The sequence below is a fragment of the Columba livia genome, chromosome 1 (genome assembly GCF_036013475.1).
Source record: "Columba livia isolate bColLiv1 breed racing homer chromosome 1, bColLiv1.pat.W.v2, whole genome shotgun sequence".
NCBI lineage: Eukaryota > Metazoa > Chordata > Aves > Columbiformes > Columbidae > Columba > Columba livia.
In genome coordinates, this window is record NC_088602.1 from 207,828,176 (window position 1) to 207,854,888 (window position 26,713).

At 41.6% G+C, this 26,713-nt stretch overlaps 1 protein-coding gene and 2 long non-coding RNA genes across 6 annotated transcripts in view; 2 read left to right on the forward strand and 1 right to left on the reverse strand.

Moving 5' to 3' along the window:
• On the reverse strand, positions 1–26,357 carry LOC135578249 (uncharacterized). The gene is made up of 2 exons (XR_010469678.1): positions 26,064–26,357; positions 1–2,442 (listed from the first exon to the last, which is right to left on the reverse strand). It is a non-coding gene; the product is annotated as an uncharacterized LOC135578249 (long non-coding RNA).
• LOC135578250 (uncharacterized) lies at positions 7,235–19,373 on the forward strand. The gene is made up of 3 exons (XR_010469679.1): positions 7,235–8,509; positions 8,928–9,682; positions 10,377–19,373. It is a non-coding gene; the product is annotated as an uncharacterized LOC135578250 (long non-coding RNA).
• Positions 20,254–26,713, forward strand: part of LOC102090507 (interleukin-2 receptor subunit alpha) — an 18,027-nt gene continuing 11,567 nt past the window's right edge. Inside the window, exons 1-2 of one of the 4 annotated variants that reach the window (XM_065049308.1) lie at positions 20,256–21,063; positions 24,180–24,229. Coding sequence is in view for 2 of the 4 variants with exons in the window: in XM_065049307.1 (XP_064905379.1) it covers positions 20,994–21,063 (70 nt within the window). In the remaining 2 variants the exon portion in view is untranslated. Of the gene's footprint in view, positions 21,064–24,179; positions 24,230–26,713 lie in introns of all 4 variants that reach the window. The other 3 variants (XM_021281594.2, XM_065049307.1, XM_021281596.2) reach the window with 3 other exon arrangements.

Below are 26,713 nucleotides of genomic sequence, written 5' to 3' on the forward strand. Positions count from 1 at the left end.
TTTATTTTGGCAGGATGGTTTAATGTGAAACAGCAAATACTATCGGACAGTCCATATATTTCACATAAAGACAGCCACTTTGAATCCCGGTGGCAACAGTGATACCAAACCTGTTCTACACTCAGAATTTGAATGATCCTTAAGAGCCATCAGGGTTCTTCAGGTTTAAGAACTCGTGTTGCTGCTGAGGAGAGAAGAAATAACCATTATAGCTGAATTATGAAGTTTTTTACAAAACAGAGTTGAGCACAGAGATATGTCCCTGCAATATGATGAGCTGCACTGACTTACTTAGTTGGAGCTATATTGGAGTTTGAGGCACATTTAGGAATTTGAGCAGCAGAGGGCAGCAGTGTATTTATGCCCATCACTGTATTTTCTCTGTATATCACAATTCTCTATACTGTATTTCTAACTCCTTAAGAAAACTTGGTAGCTTATTGAATGAGTAATCTGGCAGCTTGTCTCCTTGGGCATTCAGCATTTCCAATTACTTACCAAGCGCACCTTAATTTGGGGGGAAAAAATGGAAACAATAATGTGAGACTCTTCTGAATTTAACAACACAGTTGAAGAGAAAAGGTTAGGAAGAAAGAAAACATTCTCATTTCACATCAAGCGTATTTTAAACATCCCCATTTATTATTCAGGCATGCTTTTACCATTTCAACTCTGCCATCACTCCCACTAATACTGAGGTCACTGGATAATCATGTTATTGCAAAATATTTGGCTATTAGAAGTATTTACAGCCTGATGTCCTTTGAGTGGGCTGAAGTGGTTGATTTCTGTGATTGTCTAGCTGCAGAAATCATTTTTGTTTTCAAAAACAATCCCTAAAATTCTGTATCTGCCCAAGCTTGGATTTTACCCAATCACACCAATTTCCCATCTTTGCCAGGTAGCTCACCCCAAACTCTTGCAATAATTATCCAGTGTCTTCTTTTTTTGCAGCCGCAAGAATGGGTTTTCTTTTTCTTTCTTCTTACAGTGAGCAGATGGATCTCCAGCTCATACCAAGCATGTCAAATTGGTCGAGCTGAGGTTTCTAAGAATTACGGCCACTTTATGATTAATCAGGAAGTCCTTATCTCCAGTGTTGCTTCAACTGTGCTACTATGCAATTTATTTCCCCATGGTTAGCTGAAAAAAATGATTCTAGTAAGTAAAACTACTACTGAAAAAAGATCTAATTTCAAGTTCTGGACTATAGTAGACCATTGGCCTCCTAGTTATGCTGCTTTCTCCTAAGGCAGTTTTCCCAGGCGGTGCATTTACAGATGGGTGTGTTTCCATAATAGCAGTAAAAGCTTCTTAAGCATAAGAAGAAATTTGCTTGACTTTATTTATACAAGATCTCCCAATTATATTTCTTTGGTTTCTCATCCTAGCAATGCTTGCATTTTTAAAGGAAGGATTGATATAATTCACATATTTGTAACTTTGTGGAAGAAAGAAAATCAGCAGGACACTGGAATACTAACTTTACAGTGGCGGAATCCCATTGAGAAAAGAACTCGCATCCTACGTTAAAGGAAGAAATCAAATAGCTAATTGCATCAAAAGGTACTGAGAGAAATCTCTCTGGATCGAAATGTCGCAGAGCAATATCACAGCATGACAGTTGCTGGGAAAAGCTAAAAAGAGATTAGAGTCTGCAAAGGTGGAAAACACGATAATAATGGGAGATTTCAGTTCCTCCTAGGAACAAGTCACAACAGGGAGGGCAAAGGCTGAATTATTAGACCCATAAATAGCTACCTATTGAAGCAATGAAACAGATGATTCACAAGGAGAGAAGCAGCTCTTGGTTAAGTCTGGAAGGTGCATTAGGCATGGATGAAAATTTATCCATCACTGTAATAATAACCACAATATACTTGTATACCCCTATATAAGAACAAAGAAGCTAAAAAATTCAGGAAGGCTGCAGGCAGGTAGAGAAATCCCACCCAGATGCCAAGTCTAGAGGTCCCGGGCAGACTGGAAATGGATGAGATGCTTTTGAGATCATCTCCAGAGCTACATGTCTTGGAGATAGGTGATACCTGTGACTGAAATGCCTTTTTTTGCTAGATCTGCGAAGGTGAGGAAGTATTAGCCAGCTCTGCACCCTCCTAAAGACCCTCAATGATGCTGAAGTCTGACCGTAGAATCACAGAATGGTTTGGGTTGGAAGGGACCTTCAAAAATCATCTAATCCAACCCTCAACTTTCAACCATCTTCTTTTTTTTTTCCTTTAGGATTTTAAACCAGTCCATGTTGGTGTTTTTCCTCTTGAATCGCACTAATAATCACAATCTCAGCAGTCCTGTTTTTGCACCTGCCTTTCTTACCTCATCTGGCCCTGCTCTGTACCTTTTCTTGCAGCTCTTTCACCCAACTTAGCAATTTTATCAGCAGTTTGAGATGGTGTTGATGCAGCTGGGTCTTCTGAATTCCTGGAAGAGGAGAGGAGAGAGATTATGGAGATGGGTTTACAGGCAAGACCAAAAAGCTGTGGATAAACCCCTGATTTTCACTGTCAGAAGCACCACCAACCTTGGTTGGGACTCCCCGTACTGACAAGTAACCTGGAAATGGTGAATAGCCAAGGTGATAAAATTTGCTGCGGATCCCATTTTATTCAGAGTAATCAGCCAAAAGCTGGAAGCAAAAAGTTGCAGGAGGGTGGGATAACGCTGGCTGGGTGATGAGATGGCAGATGGGAGCCAGCGTTAATGAATGCAAAGCAATGCACGCAAGAGAAAATAGCACTAACAAAACACACACAGCAGCAGGCTCTAAATCAGCTGCTTCTGTTAAGGAAAGAGATGCTGCATTCATTGTGGATAATTTTCTAGAAATGCCTACTCAGTGCTCTGAAGGAGGCACGAAAGTAAACAGGCTGCTTGGAAGTATTAAAATTAAAAGAATTAAAAAAAAAAAAAACAGAAAGCATACTCGATATAAATCCAACATATGCATGCACCTTGGAGTGGCCATACACACTCCTGGGCATCTCATCATCTCCAAGAAGCAGCAGCACAACACAAAAACTTAGACAAATCAGATGTGTTGACTGAAGAGACAGCCAAAGGGAACCCTGAAAGCATCTAGCATCCAAAATGATATAGAAAAGGTAGATAGGGAGTTCTCATTTTTCTCCCTGATAGTGATTGCCAAAAAGGTGTAAAACAAAGCAATGCCAGGGAAAAAAAACAAAAACAAGCAAACAAAACACACACAATCCTCCCCACCCCAAACAAACAGCCTTTAACCACCTTATTTCATATATTTTCCCTTAAACTTCGATGTCAGTTTTTGCTGGATTTGTATAATTTGTACTAAATATTACAAGTCTCCACTGAAGAGAAGGGTTTCTAATGTAACCCAATGGCATTAGAGGGCAGTGCGTCACAGCCGAACTGGAGATCTTTGGGGTGACAATTGTGGTTGCAGAAAGCCCCCCCAAAAACACTGGGGACAGGGAGAGAAGAGCAGTTCCCACCCACCCACCCAGGTGGAAAATGATGTGAACCGCAAATGTAGCTCAACAGCAAAACATTGGGGCCACTCAGAGAAGTGTTGGTGGGGTTAAAAAGTGGCTAAATCCCACCAGATGGTGGTTTCCAGCCAATGGTGGATGTCGCAAGTGGAGAGCTGACAATTTTTGTGGTGGTCCTGGCAGCACCTTCAAATCTTTTTGGACCCTTTTTCATTGTTTGGGGTTTGTTTGTTTGTTTTTAGAAAACACCTGCTTGATTATCATGCAATCTTCCCAATGACCTTCAGTGTTCTCTGAGTGGCAAAGTGAAATATGAAGAGGACAGTGCCAGAAGAAAATATATCCTGGCTTGGGAAGACTGGCTTAAGTTTGCTGACTTTAAAAAAAACCCCAACAACTTGAAGGTGTAACAACCTAAGAGAATTTAAAATAGGTAGAAAGTCATTTGAAATATTCTTTCTTCTGCTAAAAGAACAGCTGAAAATGCCTCTATGAAAGCAATGAAGAAAACAGTATATTTTTGCTGTGCATAGAATGATTCAAAACCCCGGAAAATTGTGGCCTTTTTTCACCCAGTTTTTACTTACTTCACATTTTTACCTAATTTCATATTTTGGCTCAGTTCCATAACAAAAAATGAGTAAGAAGTGTCTCGGAACAGAAATGTTTCATCACAGATGAAGTTTCCGACACACTTATTTCAATATTTTTGATCAAAACTGAAGAAAGCTCCATCGCTATTGACACTGCATAGTGTTTTTGTTTGGCCAGCAACAGGGGAAAATAAATTCTATAGAAGAGGAAATGACCATTTTGTCCTACTGTCACTGTCTCAAGCTGGTTTGAAGAACCGAGAAAACATGTTGAAAATGTAACAGTGAAAATATTACACGAGTAGACACGGTACAGATGGGATGTCTGCCGTCACTGAGGGAAAAAACATGATTGTGCTGCTCTGCTAGAGGAAGGGTTTGGATACGAAGTTATTCAAATCCCCCTGTGTTAGCCGTAAAGAGGCTCTTTGTGCCAAATATGTGGGGTTTTTACGTGCTTTAAATCCCACTGTCTGGGGCAACAATATAATCAGAGGGTTTTCAGGAGTTTTGTGTTTGCTGGGGGTTGGACTCAATGAGACTTACGAGTCCCTTCCAACTTGAGAATTTCTATGAGTTTATGAAAATGAAGGAGAGGGGAGGAAGAAAAGAGTTCAACCTCCATTGCACTGCTCATCGGGTTTAAAACTAATGGCTTTGAGAAAGATTTTGGAAGCCAAGGCAAACAGCAAGGGAGGATTTGGAAGAGAAGGAGAAAATCAGCTTTACAAGCTGGCTTGCTTGCCTTCCCAACAATTACTGTGTGTGTCTGCACTGAAAGCTTTCTCCCATCTTTCTTTTAGTTTTTTCTTATTTCAGAGCTAAACTTTGGCTGAACTAGTTCTTTTTTTTCTCCCCAAAATTTCAATAGCTCCCACTCCTTTTCAAAGATGAAGTGATGTTAAGTACTATGGTAGAGAACCTTTGCTATTAGATTTGTCTCCAGGTTTGAAGATTTCATGCCAGGAAAGGCCATTGGTTAAATTCACCAAACCTTTTACTATGCAAAAGTGCTGATTCCCTTATAGAATCATTTAGCCCCTTTGATTTTCCATCCTAAAATACTGCTTCAATCTGCTGCAGGTTTAGTAGTGACGCTAATTTATTTCCTACAGTTTTGAGAGCCCAGCTTGAAACCGCTTGAAGGATTCTGGCCACCTATTCGCTGCAAATGAAAATATCTCAAGCTGAGTACTCAAAACCAGGAGTCTCAGACAACAACTTTCAACATCGGTTGAAACGTCTGAAAGAAAGCTGCCTTCAAATTTACAGGTATGTTTTCTGAACTGAAATACAATTCTGGACTTGAGATTAAATTCTAAGAACTGTGGGTTGTTACTGAGCAATACGACATTGCTCTGGAGATGCATCTGTACTGATGATTTACAGATAGGTAAGGTTACCCTTCCGCTTGCTGCAGATTTATATCAAATTCTTGTGAACAACGGTTTTCGGTCCAAAACAGCTGAATTCAAGAACTTAAGGTTCAAAGAGAATAGTTTAAGCTCCTGTAGGTGGCCATCACGACACTCTGAGGACAACCAGGATTATTTGGCGTTAGTAGCACATTGATGGGTGCTAAGACGCTCATGGATAGTAACAGGTTTGTGCAGTCTTCATCCTTGGAGGTTTTCAAGACCCAGCTAAATAAAGCCAGGTGGGATCTTATAACAACCCATAGGTTAAGCAGGAGCTTGGGCCAGTCCTTTCCAATTTGAATTATTCCATGAGTCAGTGATTATTTCTGTGGCTTTGTTACTTGCTGCAATTCTACAGAGAGCTGAGACGAAGGAGAGGATTTATCCTCCTGGCTTGCTTTGAGTTACTGGCCAAGTCCTCTGGTCACTGGGAAGATATGCAGAAGAAGTTCTCCTCCTCTGGTAGCTATGTAGCTCAGAAATGGAATGAGTAGTATAAAATGCAAGTGGATGAAGGTACCTGCTGTGTTCATGAATCAACCACCTGCTCACCTCACCCCAGTGAGTTTCCTATTGCCTGGTTCCAGGTGAGGTCTTGTTCTCCATAGCGGAGCACCATGTTAGATGTCCAGATAAGACCTGTTAGGTCAATGGAGAGGGACAGATATTTCCCTTGAACTATCTGAATTGTTCTAAAAACACTCTGGATTCTTGCTGGTGACCACATGCAAAAGCCAAACACTTAAGATGGCTGTCCTAAAATATCCTGTAGGATAATCTCACCCAGGCATCTAAAAGGTATAGGCCATCTAAACAGTCCTCCCCTTTCTGATCCTCAGCCTACACAATAATACTGACCCTAGGGAGTCCAATACCATAGTGCAAGTCTAACGGTTACGATTTCATGGAATCACAGAATGATTGAGGTTGGAAGGGACCTCTGCAGGTCATCTTGTCTAACCAGCTTCTCAGTCAGAGCCACCTAGATCTGGTTCCTCAAGCTAGACAGCTTTTGGGTACTTGCGAGGATGGAGAATCCACAACTTCCCTGGGCAACCTGTTCCAGTGCTCAGTCACCCTCACAGTGAAAAAGAGTTTCCTGATGTTCAGAGGGAAACTCCTTTGTTTCCCATGCCCATGGCCTCTGGTCCTGTCACTGGGCACCACTCAAGAAAGCTTGGCTCCGTTGTCTTTGCACCCTCCATTCAGGGATTTATACACATTGATAAGATCCTCCTGAGCTTTTGCTTCTCCAGGCTGAACAGTCCTGGTTCTTTCAGCCTTTCCTCACAGGGGAGATGCTCCAGTCCCTTAATTATCTTTGTGGCCCTTCACTGGGCTCTCTCCAGTATGTCCATGGTCTTCAGGATGGATTCAGACCTCGTTATGGAAGTGTTGGTCTGCAGTTATGGGATATATTACCCAATTTGGTGATTTCACATAGTTTGGAGGTCGCTTTTCTGAAGAGTATCACAAAGGGATCACAAGGGAGTGACAACTTTAAAACAGAATTTCAGCTTCTTTTCCATGTATGCAGCCTTTTGTGCCAGGGCAAGTTTTTGGTTTTTATTATGACTTTCTTCTTGTGTGGGGAATGTGCAGAATCATTTGGCCTGAAGTATGTCCAAGCAAATAGCATTGCAGTGAATTTTTGAACCTAAGATGAAGCTGTGTTATGCAGAATCTGTTGAATGAAGGACTGCTGGTTTGGAGTTGTCCTAGAGGACTTGGAAAGTCCTGGAGGACTTACAAATCAGCCCTTCAAGATATTGTCTTTGCCACAGAGGTGCTCGATGCAAACAGGGACAGATATATTGGAACATCCTTGTCCTTGACATTGGGAATGGACCAGTCTGATCTAAATGTTGTGGCTCTGCTTTAGGATTCAGACCTTCAGCAAGTGTCTGGCAGCATTTTCCAGCTGTTTAGCAATGACACTTCCCTTCCCGGGGTAGGACTGTGTATATTGGATATGTGAACACAGAGACCAGGTAAGGTGTCTTGGACAATTATAATATAATTCATCTAATCCAATTTTATCTATCTAAAACTGAGATGCCCAGTAAGTTTTCAAGCATGAGTTATGGCCAGGAGGTGAATAATGTCTAGAAGACAGGCCAGGGAACAACACTTTCTTAATTTACTGGGACAGTTTCATATTCCACTTTATGTCACCGGATTTTTTTTTTTGTTCATATTTTTCATTTAATAAAGAAGTTTGTGTGCCTTGAGGTTTTCGGTCTTTCTGCAATTCACAACGTACTGCTGTAATATGACACAAAGAGCTATGTGCTTATTCTCATGCAAGAGAGAAAAACTGTGTGTTATAAAACAACCCAATGACTGGAATTTAAGACAAAATGAAGGACAAGGGCTGATTATTCTGCATTTTTCTTGGTTGGATTTCTTGCCCCTTCCTTTGGAGATATTATCCTGATTATTGTAAAAGGGCTTGACACATTGATAGGGAGTCTAGCCCAGCCTAGGAATTCCTGTGTTTCTTAAGAAAAAGCACTGTAGCCAGAGATACAGTGCCTAAAGTCCTTAATGATCTTGTCCTCTGGTATCATAGAAGGCAAATGAAGAATATTGAACCCTAAGTTTGCCTCTTTTTTTTTGAATATGAAAACATTCACTGTTTCTCCCGTTTTTCCTTCTACACTCTTTCCAATTTGTGTAAGACCAAGACCTTAAGCATAAGTGAGCAATGGCCAAGAATGAACATCGTCCATCCTTCTGTTCCTGAAAAACAAGGAAGACATCAGAAAAAAAATTACGCACTCTTCAAGCAGCAGCCTTGTAAACAGCATTATCTCCACTGTCAGAGCAGACCACATGCCCATAAAAGGATGTGTTATCAAAAATATCTATAATGGTGACCTTAAAAAAGTACAAGAAGTGCTAATGAATTTCTTGTTATTTTAGAAAGGGACTTTCTTCTCCGTTGTTGCAGAGAGCTTCCTGAAGCAAAAACAAATGAAGTTCTTCTCTCTTTCTTTTTAAATACAAGGTAGAAAACCTTTTTACTAAGTTTCTGCTCAGTTGTTTCCTAGCTATTCAGAATTAAGAGATTATGCTCCGAATGAAGACTTTTAAAGTAATGTCTTTGCTCAAAGACTGCATGACATTAAACAGGAGAACATAGAGACATTTCTGCAGTTACAATCAAGATTGTTACCAATAATTTCTGGTTATCAACAGCTTGCAGGTATCAGGCAGGGGGGAAGACAAGTAAATGGCTTCCCCAGGCCACAGTTGGAGTTAGTGGAGGAGCCAAAATTAGGATAAGGTGCTCATAGATGTCTCCTCTGGACTCATCCTTCTGATGCTTGTTGCCTTCAGCAGCAGGTCATTCTAATGAATCTCTCCCTTTCTTAGCTCATCTGGTTTCTCGGTTATGTTTTTTGCTATGATTTCTCTTTTTAAAGCCTGGTGTTGGAGCTGGACGTTGCTGGGATGGAGCCTTCCAAGGACAGAGCCTGGCTGTCCCACTGTGGGGAGCTCATGGCAATGCTTGTGATGATGCATCAGTACCAGCATCTCTGCTCCGACAGTGTCACTTTTGGAGAATGTGAGAAGCTGAGGCTTGGCCGTGCACAGCTGTTTGGGACACCGGACCTACCAGAGCCCAAACCCAATTGTGTTACAACAGGGGCTGTTACATTTTCTCTCCTGAAACCCAAAGAAGAATGCTTTCTTCTGAGTTTCTCCTGCTAAAAATTATCCCATACATTAACACTGCCTGGCACTGCTGGCCACACTGACCCACAGTGAGAAGAGGGTGCTGGTTTTGTGCTGAGCTGAAGGACGTTATATCCTTGGTGCTTCTCCAGTTTCACCGTATTTTCTTGTCTTCCCTCCCTGATAAATTGATTTGGCAAAGCTCTAGGGCAGTGCCCATTGGAGGCATGACAGAAAGACTCGAAGTCTGGACTCTGTCACACTGCAAAACTCGATAAAATGGAAAAAAGGAGGAAGCCATGCATAACAATGTCTGGGCCAAGACCTGGGAAAGAAACCATTTGTTTTAACTTCTTCATGCAAATCTTTAATTTCTCATTCTTCTTAATTCAACTCAAGAGAGATGATAGAGATTTGATCATCTTGGTGGACATGGTTTGAACAGTCATAGAATCATTTCAGTTGGAAGAGACCCTCAGGACCATTGACTCCAGTCAAGCAGGTAGATACTATCCTTCTATTGTACTTTATATTTTCATATTATCCTTTATCTGTTCTTTCTATAGTACCTGAGCTGTACATATCTGGCATGGCAATGGGGGTACTTTCCTCTTCTAACTTTAAATGAGCTGACAAAACACTCCAAATTGAGGAGGCTCAATGTCTGGCTTTTATTAGTCACTTAAAATATTTCAGGTTTTCCACTTGCTCACCATGAAAACGGCTAATGAGATTATTTTTTGTTGAGTGCTACTCTCGGTATCATGCAGGTAACAGATGTAATGAAGATGATCCTGCAGACATCTGAGCAAGAGGCAATTAGAGTCTGACTGATATGAATTAAATCAGCCCTGGGAAATCTTGTCTTGTTTTCACTGCTTCAACACAAGTGACATCAGTCTCGTGTAACATGGGGCCATGTGGATCCATCCCCACCCCCAAAATCCTCAGGTTCAGGGACTTCTTTCTTATATTTTGAAAAAAAGAATTTTAAAAATCCTATATTAAAAGAAAGTTACAGTTGCAAATCAAACTGTCCAGATGAGGAAATGTTGATCTCTGGGAATTAGAAATAAAGAAACTTAGGAGCTTGGAGCATGCAGCTTAGGACACAGACTGTAATTATAAGATTGTTTAATACTTTCTTCATAGGACCTTATTCTCCTATATGTCTGTCTGTCATTATTATCCTGCAGTGATCAAAACAGACAGGACTTCAGAACGTCTGAACTGTGATAATCAGAGGTATAAATAGAGAAGAGAGTGTCCGTGTGTCCAGAAGAGATATTAATATAAAAGATCCTACATTATGCTTTTCCATCTGATTTCTTGCCTGCAGTAAACATTGCTGTACCCTTTGAAGAACAAGACCATCCCGCACATGGTGGGATTCTGCTGGATGAATGTGGTGTCCAGGAAAGTTTGCACATTTCTTGTGCAGTTGGGAAATGCAACCAGATTTGAAGCTGACTGCACTCACTGTCTGAGCTTGGTGTCTTGGGTGAGGACCCTTTTTCAGCACCAAATGATCTCTGGTTATAATGAGCTTTGTCCTGGCCTTAGGGAGAAAGTTTGAAGTCAATTGCCATAGACAAGTCGGTCCTCTACAACCTGCAAAGTCAACCCCTGGGCAGTTGCATTGGTTGGATGGATGCAGGTGATGAAATAGGGTCTGGCCATGAAGTGTGGACAGTTCAATTTATGAGGGTCAAAGGAGAATTTCCTTGGGGTAAGAAGGCTTCTGTTGAACAGCCTGATAAACAGGTGCTGCGAGTTTTTTTTGAGAAACAGCTACAAGGCATGGAATATAAACTGTTTCATGGAAATAACTCCAGCACTTCATTAGCATGTTTTAGACTTAGCTTTACCCTGTCTGGGTCACCTAGATCAGTACAAGAAAGACATGGACCTGTTGGAGAGGGGCCAGAGGAGCCACAGAAATTATCCGAGGCTGGAACAGCTCTGCTGGGAGGACAGGCTGAGAGAGTTGGGGTGTTCAGCTGGAGAAGAGAAGCTCCGGGGAGACCTTAGTGTGGCCTTTCAGTGCTTAAAAGGGGCTGATGAGAAAGATGGGGACCGACTTTTTATCAGGGCCTGTTGTGACAAGACAAGGAGTGATGGTTTTAAACTAAAGGAGTGGAGATTCAGACCAGACATGAGGAAAACATTTTTGACACTAAAAGTGGTAAAAGCCTGGCCCAGGTTCGCCAGAGAGGTGGTGGATGAGCCATCTCTGGAGACATACCAGGCCAGGCTGGATGGAGCTCTGAGCAACCTGAGCTGGTGAAGATGTCCCTGCTCATTGCAGGGGTTGGGCTGGATGAGCTTTGGAGGTCCCTTCCAACCCAAACTATTCTATGATATCGTGATTCTATGACCTTCCTCCTTCCTTCTCCCAAGCTCCAGAGAGGCACTGACCATTGGAGGCCCTGAACAGCACAAGTGTTTGGACTGGTATGGATATCTTGGACCTTTCAATACAACAGATTTACCAGCTGCAGTTCATTGCCTTCACCTTCAATAGCATTCACCTCGAAGAGCAAGGCTCTCCCCAAAACCTGCTGCTCTCCAGTCCTTATAACCTGTGTACAACACTGGAACACCCAGAGAGAGGGTGGGGTTGGTGACAGGGTCTGGACCCAGGACTTTTCACAAACATACTGGCTTATCTGTGTGAAGGGGTCCAATCTGATGGTAGGGAGATTATTTTTGCCAAGGTCCCTAAGCACTGCAAGACAGTCATAGACACTGAGGCAATGCCAGGCAATTTTTGCTGCTAGTTACAGCAGATGGAGTTTGTTTGCGACAGTCGAAAGCCGGGTGGGAAGGTTTGGTGGGTATTTGCATGCCAAATGTGACATCTGCAGCATGTGGGCATTCAGCTCATTTGTAGCTGGTGTGGAGAAGCAGACACTTCTGCGGTGCAGTTCATCCCACCCAAATTCAGACACCTAAAATATGTCATCTCTCCATTGACTGCAACGGCAGACGAGTGACTAGCTCAAAATTTCATGTCTGCCCCAACATCTAATATTAAGTGAGAAAAGATGAAAAGCACTTCATTGATCCCAAAGTGTTTTCTTGTCTATAAGTCAGGTTTCCCACTAGAGAAAGAGGTGGAGTTCTCTGAAATCCTCAACAGGCCCATTGGGTTACTCAGAGCTTGGCACATCCAGCATTCACCATCTCATGGTCATTTGCTAATCCAAACATCCTCATCCCAACCCCACACCTTCTCCAGTGGACAAATAGTGCTCGGTCCACAAAAATGGTACTAGGGTAGCAAAATGGGTCACAGAAATCTAACCTGATGGAAAGGATACCTGTCAGTTGGCTATTTATTTAATATTTCACCCCAGCCCCTCGAATGCTGGTGTCACTGCAGTATTTGAGAACAGCTGAATGTGCATTAGAAAAACACCCTACAAAGAAAAACCTAGATCAGCCAAAAGAAATTATGATTTGAAAATTATGTCCCAAATCATGAGGTCTGACTGAAGTAGCGTAACCTCAGCCTAAGTTACTCCAGCAATAATTTGAAGGATTGTTCTTGATACTGTAGGATAAGACCTGGGGACTCATCACAAGATGAGCCTTATTAGGAGCAAAAAACAAGGCAGGAACCCTTATTCTGCAGTGAATAAAAGGGTCAGCTTTAGTAATTTATGCTCAAGGAGGAAAAACTCATTTTCTATTTCTTTAGCAAGAACTTTTCATTTTCTCACTCTCTACTTCCTTCCTGAGGACCACACCAATTTTCTCACTTATACACTAACATTTCTTGGTTAGTGGTTAGATTTAGAAACCTCCGAACCTTCAAGCTACTCTAGCTGAAGAATTTATGTAAATATTTCCTACTGCTACTATATGCATGTAGAGGTTCTTTTCGTGTTTCTGTAAGGAATCCTCAAATTCTATACAGTTCAGAAGCCTTTTTTCACACCCAGGGAAATAGCACTAGATTAAGATCACCTAAGAACTGAAATGCAACCGTTTACATTTATTTCTGCGGCATGGTATTTAGCTTCAGTTCTTGGAACATCTACAACTGTTTCCTATGAGGTGGTAAATTCAGAGCTGACTCAACAAAATTCATACAGCCGAGATTAACTGTGCCTTCACTGACCTAAAGGAAGGCAACTGAACTGTGCTTTCCGAAACAGAAGCATCTAACCAGGTCATAAAACTAAAGAAGAAAGCTGCCTTATGACATGCAGCAGAAAGATTTCTAATGGTGGTCTTCAACCATGGGAAGTTCACTTGGTAATATAAGGGCTGAATATGGGATGGGAAGAGTGTAATGTAACAGTCTGTGCTTGAAAACTTGCTGTAAGCCAGATTTGTCTCCTCTGATTTTAGATGCCTATAATAAAGGGTATCTATGTGTAAATTTATCTTCTAGATCACCTTTATTTTCAACAGAGAAAACTGAATACTTAGAATAGAATCACAGAATCATTTCAGTTAGAAGAGACCCTCAGGATCATCGAGTTCAACCATAACCTAAATCTAGCGCTAAACCATGTCCCTAAGAACCTCATCTAAATGCCTTTTAAACTCCTCCAGGGATGGTGACTCCACCACTGCCCTGGGCAGCCTGTTCCAATGCCTGACAACACTTTCTGGGAATAATTTTTTCCTAATATCCAATCTAAACCTCCCCTGGTGCAACTTGAGGCCATTTCCTCTTATCCTATCAGTTGTTACTTGGGAGAAGAGACCAACACCCTCTATGTTACAAGCTCCTTTCAGGTAGTTGTAGACAGTGATAAGGTCTCCCCTTAGCCAATTCCCATGCCTTATAGGGCATGTTCTATCTGACCTACTTAAAACAACTTTTCTATGACACAGCCATGTTCTAGTTGAGTCTGCTTGTCTTGACTGACAATAAAAGGAGTCTAGACAGCCAGCTCAAGTGTTTGTCTCCCATGTGAGTCTCCAAAGGTGTTATGACTCCCACCTTTGGTGTCTAGTTTTCAGATAGGGACGAAAGCCTTCTTGGTTAGACAAAGGCAGATACTACATATTCAATATCCCAGATGAATATTATGTAAAGTTTCTGGCTGGCTTTTATGGCAACAATACAATTGTGTTATGCAAAACACACATTTGTTCATTTAGTCTTAGACCCCAGTACAGTCACAGACCTCTTTAAAACTGAAGGCCAAGCTCTTTCTCTAGCCCAAAGAAGGTATAATCGATACAAAAATCATTCAGGCTCGGAGGCTGCCCAGACATGTGGGTTAGATGAGAAATAAGAGCTAATAATAACGCAGAAGGACTTTCCCTGATTCTAAATTACAGGGCTAGAGCACTGGTTGCGGCATGCTGGGCTGTGGGTCCAGAAAGTGAGATGGAAGAGCCTGATCCTTAACAGACCATGGTCTCTAGTGCTGGAAGAAAACTTGAAGGCTCATCTAGTCCATGGCTAGGCATGATCACCTCCACATATATCACTGCTGAAGACTGTTATCTTGCCCCCTTCTCCATCATCATTCCTCAGACAGTCTCAAGTTATTCAGTATTTCCTGTTTGGAAATGTTTTCTAGACTCCCTTATCATTCTTATTGTTCCTCTGAAGTGTCTTCTGCTAGTCTGTGTTCTTCTTAATGTGTAGTGCACACAACTGGGCACAGCACCCTACCCATGGCTTTATTGTCACAGCATAAAACAAGGGATTGCTTTGAGTGTTTTTTACATTTCAGAATTAGATTTACATTTTTGATGTGTGACATTGCCAGTTGGTCTTTTGCATGTGAGCCCTAGATCGTTTCCGGAAGAACATCTATCTAACCAGTGATGCCACTACTCCATTTCACAGGCTGTTTTAATCTGGTTACATATAATGCTTACACTTATTCTTTAAATTGCATGTTTGTTTGTTAGTTTGTTTTGTCCAGTATTGAGGTCACTTTGATCTCCCTTCCTGCCCTCTAGTATGAGGATGGTCTCTCCTGGCTTAGCACCTTGTGCAAATGCAGTGAATATTGTCTATATTAATCACCCAGGTAATTGTAGAAAATACTGAATAGCCTAAGACTGACAGCATAAGCTGGGGAAGACCTTTCAATACATCCTTTTCTTCTGACAGCTAATTGGTGCCACTCAATATGCTCTTCCATCTGACACAGTTTTGAACCATTTTAAGGGCACTTTCTTTTTAGGGATTTCCCAATCAATTTTATACTCACCTTATAATTCAACTAGGTTATATTTCCATAACTTGACAGATAGTGTAAAAATTCTTTCTTAAGTCAAGCAAAGAGATAGGGTGCCTTGGGTAAGGAGTTCACTACAGAGAGTGTCTTAAGGCTTGTGCACTGTGCAGGATTAAGTATAATTGATTAATTATAACTTGATGGCAATAAAAAGGAGAAGGGAAGGAACAGTTATGAACATGCAATAATATACTTATCAGTTTATTTTAATGTCTTGAAATTTTCTACTCGGGCCAGAGGAATGATAGTTGCAAATAAGAATATCTATAGAAAAAAGTTATCTGTACTATGCAGCTGTATTTGCATGGGGAAGTGTTAAAGAACGAAATCTATTAATAGGCATAGCTATGTTAATGAAGTTGTGGCAGTGCTCACTACAGGGAAAATAAATATATCCAAATAGTTTTAATGTAAACCAGAAGCTCAGCCTTACAAGGAGAGTCAGCAAAGGTCTAGGACTGTTCAGCATGGAAAGAGGGAGGATGTAGGGAGGTTAACTGTATCGTGGAGGTGAGGGATACCGTGAATGCAATCATTAGCCACCAAATCCCACAGTAACAGAACTAGGAGACATTTACTGCATTCAGCTCTGGGGCCCCCAGCATAAGAAGGACACAGACCTGTTGGAGAGAGTCCAGAGTAGGTCACGAAGATGATCAGAGGGCTGGAGCACCTCTCCTATGAGGACAGGCTGAGAGAGTTGGGGTTGTTCAGCCTGGAGAAGAGAAACTCCAGGGAGACCTTTTAATAGCCTTCCAGCCCCTAAAGGAGAGGTACAAGAAAGCTGGAGAGGGACTTTTTACAAGGGCATGTAGTGACAGGACAAGGGTTGATGGCTTTAAATTGAAAGACGGTAGATTTTGATTAGATGTAAGGAAGAAATTCCTCACCATGAGGGTGGTGAGACACAGGAACAGGCTGCTCAGAGAAGCCATGGATGCTCCGTACCTGGAAATGTTCAAGGGCAGGTTGGACAGGGCTCTGAGAAACCTGGTCTAGAGGAAGGCGTCCCTGCCCATGGCAGGGGGGTTAGAACTAGATGGTCTTTAAGGTCTCCTCCAACCTGAACCATTCTATGATTCTATGATTAGTAGGAGATCAGTTTAAAACAGACAAAAGGGTGAATTTATCCCAACACTGAATACTGGATCCTCAAGATTCCCTTTCAGTTTTATTGTCCTCACATATTTATCACAGAACTTGGCATCACTGAAAGGAATAGCTAGTAAGAGTATAATGAACTTTGTCCAGGATGTTGAACAGGGAAGACTGTTCTCAGTCACTAAATAAGGCATTTAAATTTTCTTTTGAAATTCGGTTTGTATTTTCAGGATGAATTTGTCTCATCCAGGTGTGGCTGTCTAAAAGGTTTGTGTTTGGTTTAAACTAGTTATGCTGGTCTAACGATTATCTGCAGATGGGAAGGAGAGAGAGAAGGTCAGATCAGTGATTCACCCCATAGATGTTGATGTCCAGAAGAGGAGGTGACTCTCTAGATGCACTTGTTGACTCTCTCCATTGACTCAATTTGACAACTATGCTGACCATACAACTTTCTCTTGACTTGAACCTGAATGCTTGTTGACCTTGCACATGGTGTAACTAGGGCCTCCCTACACTTCTGCTTTGCTGATGTAGACAATGGGAAGGACCATTGTACATGGTATTTCTAATGGCTTTTCTTGAAAATATGGAGTAAAGTCTCTAAGTAATCTGTAAAGAAAGCCAAGAGTGACCTATTTAAGTGGAAAACCTAGCTATTTGAACTTCAGATGTTCAGTAAGTAATGCTGTATCCCATACTTAAGGACAAATTCCTGATACATTTCCTCCCAAATAAAAAAAAAAAATAACATTAGTTTACAACTGCCATTACCATCATTTCAAGGCTGTATAAGCAATACACTGATTAAAAGTTTAGTTAGATATTAGAGCCAGCTTGACACCTGCCAGGCAAACTCCATATGAAGTGTTATTCCCATGAACAGAGGGCTCATGTAGGGGTGATTCACAGCAGAAAAGTTGAATTAAAGAAATAAATCATTGTTTTTATTAGTGAGCTACGTGGGTATTTACCACTGCTTAGAGCTGGAAACAGTTGTAATACGATCACAGTGTTGTCCTTTCATTAAGCTGGCTTATTTTTGCTTGCAACGTCATTGAATTTATAAAACGAGCAATGCCCAAGTGAAAATTTGATACTGCTAGGTTTTATTTGAGATGGTAATGTAAAGGGGCCAAATCTCCCAAGTCTCAGGAGATCTTGATACAGACCTCTATGAATTTCTGTGTCCTCCCCTGCTTCTGAATGATTCTGCTTTTTTTCCATCAGATAAACCTGCACCAGATACGCTGTAAAATCTGCTTAAAGCCTCCGCCACTCAAACCTCCAGACCAAACGAGTTTGTGCACTAAGAGCTTTAAAAGCACTTGCAGGATTTCAAAAGGCCCTTGTTAAACTCAGACCTAAACAAGGCTGGAGCTGTGTCTGTGTTTTACTCCCTGGAAACTCCATTTCTGCATCTTTCTTGGTCTTGTGGCATTGTATAAAAATAATCTTCATAATCTTGTCTGTGGTGGCCTGGGCCATGTGACAGACTCTTTTCCTTCCTGCTCTCTGATGAAAGAAGGGACTTTTCTGAGCAGCAAAAGTCTGGTGAACAATGGAATAAAATAAAAAAGCAACACAGACACCAGCACCTTCTGTTCCCCTTATGCCTTCCTAGATGCTCAAGATAGAATTGTAGAAACATTTTGGTTGGAAGAGACACTCAGGGTCATCTAGCCCAACCATAACCTAACTCTAGCACTAAACCATGTCCCTAAGAACCTTGTCCAAATGACTTTTAAACTCCTCCAGGGATGGTGACTCCACCACTGCCCTGGGCAGCCTGTTCCAATGCCTGGCAATCCTTTCTGTGAATAATTAAACAGAAATTAAGATGCTCCTGTTTCCCTTCATCACTTCCCAGGTTGCCACTGAGTTTTCACAGCACCTCCCCTCCTTTATTGCCACACACCTCTGTTGCTAATATCTAATGTTAATCACCTAAATTATAATGCTAATTATAAATACTGGTTTTGTTCTCATAAAACCCTGTTTTATTCTGTGCCTAGATAACTTTCCCTCTTGCTGGGTCCCTCCATTCTCATCCTCCCCTTCTCTGCCTCGCTCTGTTTTGGGTCAGTTTCTTGCAGAAGCAGCACTGTTCTTTCCAGGAATCGCTCAGCAAGGTGACCTATTTCACAAAGCTGACCTAACTAACTGCTCTCACAAGCTCTAACCGTTTTTTTTTTATTTTCCCTGACCTTTAAGAGGTCTAAATGCCAAGTTACAGGTCTTTCTCATGCAAACTGTGCTTGTAGGAATCAGCCACCTGGGGTCACCGTTCCTTCCAGTACAACTGACTGTAGCTAGGAAATAAACTCACCATTTCTAATAAAAATCTTAGTGGCTTTTATCCACCTACACTGAGATTTGCTGCTTGAAAGCAAATGGCTGTGTGAAAGAGGCAGCGCACCTCAGCTCGCTTGCTGAAATAAAGGTCATTTTTTTTGCAGCAAAAGGAAAAATTCAGCTTGTTGAGAATCTGTGTCTGCAGTCCAGACTGCTGCCCTCTGCTCAGAGCTTCAGATCACTAACTGACCAGCAGGATCTTGTTAATAGCTGAGAGAGGCAGATTGAGCTGCAGGACTGCAGAAAAGGTCCCCCATTTCTGTCTCCATCATCCAAATAGCTATGTAATTAAATAGTTTGAGCAGGCAAGAAATTGAAGGAGATGTTGGGGAGTAAATCCCTGCACCTCCAAAGCACAGACCCCATGTTTATTAAGGGAAGTATAAATTTTGATTAAAAGCCTGAGATTTCTTTCCAGGCAATGTAACCAATACTTTTTACCAACCCAGATGGCTGTGGTTCTGCATGTGCAGTTGCATATCTCCATATATCTTGGAAAAAAAGGTGAGGAATTGATATCTAAGACTTTCAGACAGATGTTTCAAGAGCAAATCTCTCCAAGTCCCTCAGTGGGCTTTGGCATGAGTGTTTCATATTATGCTGTTAAATACGGAAGATGATTTGGTGCTAAAGCAAAGGCAGTAAATATCTGTGGATCATGGAGCAGCCCACAGCAGCTGCTCCAGATGTCTTACTCATTCTCTGTGCCCTGTTGCGTTTGGGTCTTGGCAGTCATCTCCTGGCCAAAGCCTCGTTGCCAACAGACCCTCCAAGAGGACTTGTTGCCTGCATCAGTGGAGCTGCACAAAAGCTTTCATGAGACTTATCAGGAGGCAGGGATCAGGGGCTGTGGCATCTCTTCTGTCTGCTGCTCTCATGAGCGCTGCCTTGTTTGCACCTTTTCATGTGCTGCGGGAGAAGATGCACATTTGTGCAACCTTCCATGGGTATGGCATCATTTATCCCCCCAAAAAAGGTCTATTTTGGGTCTCACTCAAAAGAAGCTCCCTCGTGCCAGCTGCCTTTCACAGGGTCATCGCACTTATGGGTGTGAGGACACAAGAAGCTCTGATAGTGAGGAACAGAGATACTATTACACTGATATTATACTAATAAAACAGCATCCTCTGCATCTGTGGCTACAACTGATGGATGCGCCTGTAGCAATGTTTAAAAATGTATCACATCTCTTTCTTGGCATGCCTGTTCAGAAGACTTAATTCATTAAGGATTTAGAAAGGAGAAGTAAATATCCAGCATGTAGTGATCATCGTAGAATACCACAGACAGTTTAAATCTGTTTTTCTATAGTCTATCTGAACTAATTCTCTAGGTGCTGACAGATAATTTATCTGGAAGTGGCTGAAGAAAAACTACATAAAGTGTGATACTTCCTTGATAGTTTCTGTTTTGGAAGAACAAATTTCACACAAACCCAGACAATTCAGGAGAAAGCACGACCCTTTCCAAACCTGCCAGCCTCATTGTCATAGATTCTTTCTTTTTTAATCAAAGTGTCCATCCTTCAGAAGCTCAGCTGTCACTCAGAGAAACTGCAAACAGGCATACATCAAAAAACAAATGGAGTGTGTCTTTACCATCATCAGAAAACCTGCAAAAAGCCAAAACAATACCCCACGGGACCTTTTCTTTGTAGGCAGACCCCACAGGCAGTGTCTGAGGTCCATTGTCATACACCAGACAACTCTTCTACAGCCATGGTCCATCTCAAATGCCTGTCCAGCCACAGGCTTGGGGCTGAGTGGCTTCACAAACCTGTTAAAATCTTGCCCCTCTCTACCGACCTCAGCTGGAGAGGAACAGCTCTGGAGTCAGTAGCTCTGATGTGTCAAACCACTTCCTACACACGACGGCGTGCTCCGCCACGCTGAGCCTTGCATTTGATTTCCTGGATAAAACCTACTAATACCTGAACAGAGAACAGCTTTTCTTCTCTCTTGCGAAGCCAGCCAGTGAAACGACAATTTGCAGACCAAAGAGCAAAGTCCTTGCTGCGCACGCAGGGTGATGCTCCCCACCGGTCTAACCAGGCAGTAGACATCTCCTTGGCTTGGTCGGCACCAGCCCATCGCTTCTGAGAAACTTCACCATCCTCGGTGTTGCAGGGAAAAGATGTGAATGAGTCCCATGGAGCTCAAGTGCCTTTTGATGTGGCTCTTGTTTGGATCCATCAAGGGGAACAAGACAGGTAAAAGACTATTTCTGTCTTCTGGGGAGGGAAAATATGATTTGCGTTTTTGTGGTGACTGCTGGAGGATGTTCGCAACATCCTGACTCCTTTCAAGTAAGGAAAGGTATTAAGAGCTTAAGGAATTTATTATTCTAAGGAAATGAGAGAAAAGGGTTTTGTGCCCGCAAAACATCCACTGCAGACAATCCACAGCATTACAGGATGTTTTTTTGTGTGAGTAATGTATGTATCCTCCAACCCATTGTTGGAATAGTGGGCAGATCAAAGCAGCCTTGTGCACCTTAGGTAGCTCTTTTTTTTTCCATTTTGCATGTAACTTTAGGAAATATAAAAATAGACACTGAAATGTCAGTACCCCTGTAGGTAAAATTGATGGCAATGCTGTTAGTTAAAAGGTGCCATCCAAGTTTGCTATGGATACTATAGATATCAAGTATTCTTTCAGCCACACCTCCCAACCAGTGGTGCCTATAAACTGAACGGAGGCAGCTAATTCATTCAGCATAAATTTACACATTTATAAATTGTGATACTGCTTATATGTAGCTTATTTATTGTGACAAGTGTGTGCATTGAGAAATGGTCTGGTGATATATTAGCACATTTGAATTTAAACTGCTTTGTTCAAAGGGAAAAAAACCCTACAACCTTACATTCTCAGTGCTCCATAAATTTGATATTTCCTTCTGTATCTGATGGTGATGTCCGGGTTGGGAGGTATGAGCAGATACAGCCTCAGGCAGTTCTTGGATACACTGGTAACTGCTAATGGATTATTTCTAGCAGGGCTGCAAATTTTACCAGGAGCTGGGCATCTCAAGGGAAGATTGCATTGCTTAAGAACAAACTCATTAATGCAGAAAGTACCTTCACAAATGTATAACCCCCATCTAATTTTACTCTTGTTAAAGTATTTTGCCAATAAATGGTGTACCTTTGCCATCCCTGGAGGTGTTTAAAAGACGTGTAGATGAGGTTCTTAGAGACATGGTTTAGTGCCAGTGTTGGGTTAACACTTGGACTTGATGATCTTGAGGGTCTCTTCCAATCAAAACGATCCTCTGATTCTGTGGTTCATGAGGCATTTTCATTCCCAAACAAAGTGCCAATACCCATGACAAATGTTTAAGAGCTGCATGCAAGGGCTTCACTGTGAGACATTCAGCCAGAGATACGTAAATAGAATCAGTTCTGGGATGAGTCAGGTTCCCTATATCACGTTTTCTGTATTACTGTGTCTGGGACATGTTGTGCAATTTCTTGCTGGCAAGTCTCATTTATCAGAAATCTTTCTGTTTTTTGGAAAAAATTGAGGGCTGTTAGAGAAGTTGCACCTTGTGCTATTTGATGTGATTTACTTCTCTGATGAATGAATAAATGCATAGCATTGCATTCCTCACTGATTCACTAAGCTTTGCTTTGCTCAGCTTCCTGCATTTATTTTCAATGCCTCTCTCAATGTTTAAACATTATCTTGATATATTTTTTTTACATTTCTCCCTGGAAATAATAGACTAAGGTAGAAATATCACCTTTTACCAATTTAGGGGTTTTGTTGTAGAGACGCCTGAAGTATTGTGGCTGTAAGACCTATTGTTTTTATTTCCCTCATGGGATCAACAAGGAGACCCGGGAATAAGACATAAGCAAAGCAAAGGGAAAGAGGTTACTTCAAACTGGACAAAAATCCGCTATGCCTCAGTACATACAGTGCCATTCATTTTATTTTGCCTTAGTCTTTTCAGCTCATCCTAGTTTTGTAAATGGATCCTGCTATAGATGTTGTTTGCAAGAGGGTTGCTGGCAAAACACACTTTCAGGAATAAATATAATTAGGGGAAAAAGGAAAACAAAAAGCCTTTGTTTTACAGAACAGTTTCACTGATAGATCTCAAACTGCTTGGAGAGGGCAAAGTCCTCTCAACTGGGGAAACTAAGGCATGGGATGATCATTTAGTAAAAATTAAACTACACCTTAGGGCTAAAAAGAATAAGAGAAATGCTGTTTTTCTCATGAAAAGAATTGCATTTATCTCATTTACTCTGCACAGCAGCAGTGCCTAGAATGGATGAGGCTTGCAGTATGCTAAGTGAGGGTCAAATATAAGATAAAAGCTGGTCTGTGCTCCTACGACCTTTCCATCTTGGTATTCATCATACAGGAATACACTGAATAGATTTGCAAGTCAAACCTGGAAAGGATTAAAACTCACACAAGAAAGAATTTCATTCACACAAGATGGGTACCAGATCTCAGTCATTTAAATGAGAGGAATTTCTTTCCCATTATACTTGCATATTAGTGCTCGCTCCCATGGATTTGAAATGCTATGCAGAATAAATTAAAGTTGTCAAACACGTACAAGTGTTTCTTGCAAGGTCAACCAGAGAGTAAATACCTTTATAAACCTTCCAGCTACAGTGGCCCTCAGCAGCAAGGTACCCAACATACAGCTACAATTTAAAAAATTGTTTAATTTTTTTGTTTAAATGGTGATCCTGCTGAGGTACCACAGATACCATGGACAGAGATCCTGCAGTATCTGCTTCTGCCTTGAGATGGAGAAATCTTCTCCCTACCTCATGACATGTTGCATCCTTTCCTTTTATCATCGAAAAATAATTCACTTATTAACTACTGCTAGAAAGCCACTGCCTTTGACTTTGCTCACTATTGCCTCCATCGTGTTGCAATTTTGATGTCCCTGCTTTCTTCCTTCAGCTTTTTCTCTCCTGTTTTTCCTGTTGCATTAATCAAACCTTCAAAGCCCAGCTTTTGGATGTTTTCTACTCATTGTTTCCATCTCCTGACCCTGGTTCTGAATCTTGGATTTCCCAAATTTCCCAACCTGGCCGAGCCTTTTCTCCATCTACTCCAAAGCTTCCCCAAAACTCACATTTCCAAAGCTCTTCCATGACTTTCTTCACTTGACTAGTTGCTCCTCAGCCGTGCCATCTTTTCACCTGCTGCTTTTTCTTTATGTTCTCCATTTGTAAAGTGCAAGCCCACAGATAAGGAATATACAGCCTTCTTTATTTGGCAAATTGTTTCATGCATTACAAGGTCAGAAAAATCATCAACACTAACAAATCATTTCCATCCTGCTCTTGAGAGCTCCAGCGAAAAGCTCAATGACCATGCCAACGCCACAAGTCAACTGAGGTGAGTCCTAAAGCCACATTTGAAATCAAAAGAGTCCCATCAGACTTTTTGTCATTCTTACCCAAGGCCGGGGCACATGCTTGTCAACCAGTTCAATTATTTTCAGAGGAGATGTTCTCGACTGCCCTTCTAACCCAACAAAAGGCAAGGCTGAGAAAGTACCAGCCGAAGAAAAGGATCTGAATTTCTGCTGCTGTTTAAAAAGCCAATTTTCTTTCTCAGTTATGTGTTTTTCCCTTTAGATGAAAATACCAAAGAGGTAGGTGTTACTGAAGTAACAGATTTAAGCAAAAATGCAGCCAAACCTATTCAAACCCCAAATGTCACATGCCAAAACAAGGCTTTTACGTATGTTGTTCTCAAAACCAGACACTGTGTTCTGCTACCATGTGCAGTGGTTGCCTTGAAAGAGTTTGAGCTCTGTGGCTTTACCACAGAACCAAGAAGGTTATAAACACCCAGAAACAACAGAATAGCAAAAACAAATGTTCCAAATTATCCGCTTTGTACATTTTCTACACAGTGCACTGTGCTAGGGCTTTCTGTCCTCTTCCTGTTTCCTAATACTGCCTCTTCCAATTCCCCATTTGCAGCCCAAGTCCCCAGCTCAACCTCCCTGCCAGACCAGGCGTGAGATTAATCTTCAACTTAACTTCAACCGTCTGCACCATCATCTCCATTGAGCTGGACATGTGGACTCCCTTCATAGCCAGGGGAGAGAAAGTAGACCTTTCAGGGCACAATTCTACCAGATTGAAGATAAGGGTACAGTGAATCATGTCCTTTAAGTCTCTTTCTAGTGACCATATAGGGAGCTGGAATGTCTGGTTCGTGTCGGCTGGTTGGCGTTGAGACCATGCCTTAAAACAGGAGCAAGTTGGTGCTGAAGGGGGATAGTTGTGTTTAGGAAGAGGGGAGACAGATGTTCAGTCAAGAAACATCTGGATCAGCAGAAGACACAACAATCTCTGCAGGCTGATTTGCTGGGATCTCAACAAAGTGATGTTTAAGATGAAATCAGTGCATTAGCTAAGCCACACTAATTAACTGTGTGAGCATGTTCTGCCACCACTGAAGCCAATAAAAAGAGAGAAGAATCTGTAACATCGCTTTGGGGACCTTGAGTTAGGTGTCTGCTGTCCTATACAGAGGTCTGCCCACCTCCACTCCTTCCAGAAGGAGCTAAGGCAGTTCCTGAGTCTAAGTTATGCTTAGCATGAGAAAGCTTACTCCACTGTAAAACCAATTCTAGCCTTGCTGTATATGGAAAGTTTTATATGGAGAACACATTTCTGTTTTTTTGCATTTGAGTTCACTGCCAAGGTCAGTGGCAAACAGCTGGTTAACATGATAAAGTCAAAAGATAGGAGAAGTGCATCTCTGCCAAACCTCATTTTTCATGGTCCTACAAGGAATTTGTGGACAGATCTTGCTGGTTAATATCCTGTTTTATTTTACACTTTCTTTCCAACAAAGCCAAATTCCAGTACAGCAAACTCAGCAAGCATGAAACTACTTAGTCCTTAGAACAGAACATGCCTTTTATCCACTACTAGAAATATTAAAACCCATCTCCTCCCCCAAAAGACTGATCTCTCCATCACATTAAATCTTGCATCTACAGTATAGCTAACCAAAAGCTGGCAGGCAAATTAACATAAACTTCAGGTTTGCACCCCAGCCCCAGAGCTGGGATCTATTGCCAGTTTATAAATCTACACAGAAAATAAACATAAATTACATTAATCAGAGGGGAAAGAAGCAGGCAGAGCTGTAGCTACCTTGTTAATGGACCCTTTGGGAATAAGTTTTGAAGTCAGAAAAAGTTCATTACCGCTTCAGTCCAGTTGTTGGTATTGATTCCTTCTCTTCACCCATATCAGTTTCATCTTCAAGAAGATGCTCTGTTTAGAGAGCGCATAGTTTCCAACAGCATATGAACCCCCGGGGCTGAATTAGCTTTTCAGGCACATCTTGAGGAACGTCCTCATTTTGCCATGTTCTGACTTCTTGGTGTCTCTGGGGAAAGGTCCTCTTCATCTCTGCACTGGGCAGGTGTGTGAAGTGCCTGGTTTCTTCCACTGATTCTACCCAGAACAGCCGGTTTCCTACTGATCCTGTCTTACCACATTTGTGTTTAGTGGAAAATGACCCTATTTTTGCATCTTGCCTTTTTAACTTGACATCAGAATAATGTCAGTGCTGGTGACACACAGCCACATGACAGAGGAAATTCTGAGTTTAGGTTATCAGGGCATGACTCACTGTCTGTGTTTACCTCACACTGAAAACACCTGTTAACAAACTTTCCCCATTTGCTGCTTCTGGACAAAAGGTGTTGTTCTGATGCCTTGTCTAACACTGCTCTAACAATTCAGATGTGGAAAAGAAATAGGCAGGAGAGCTTCATAAATCCTAATACTGCCAGAATATTTATTAAGAGTGTTTTGTGTTGGGTCAGTAACGTGTTTGAATGGGAAAACT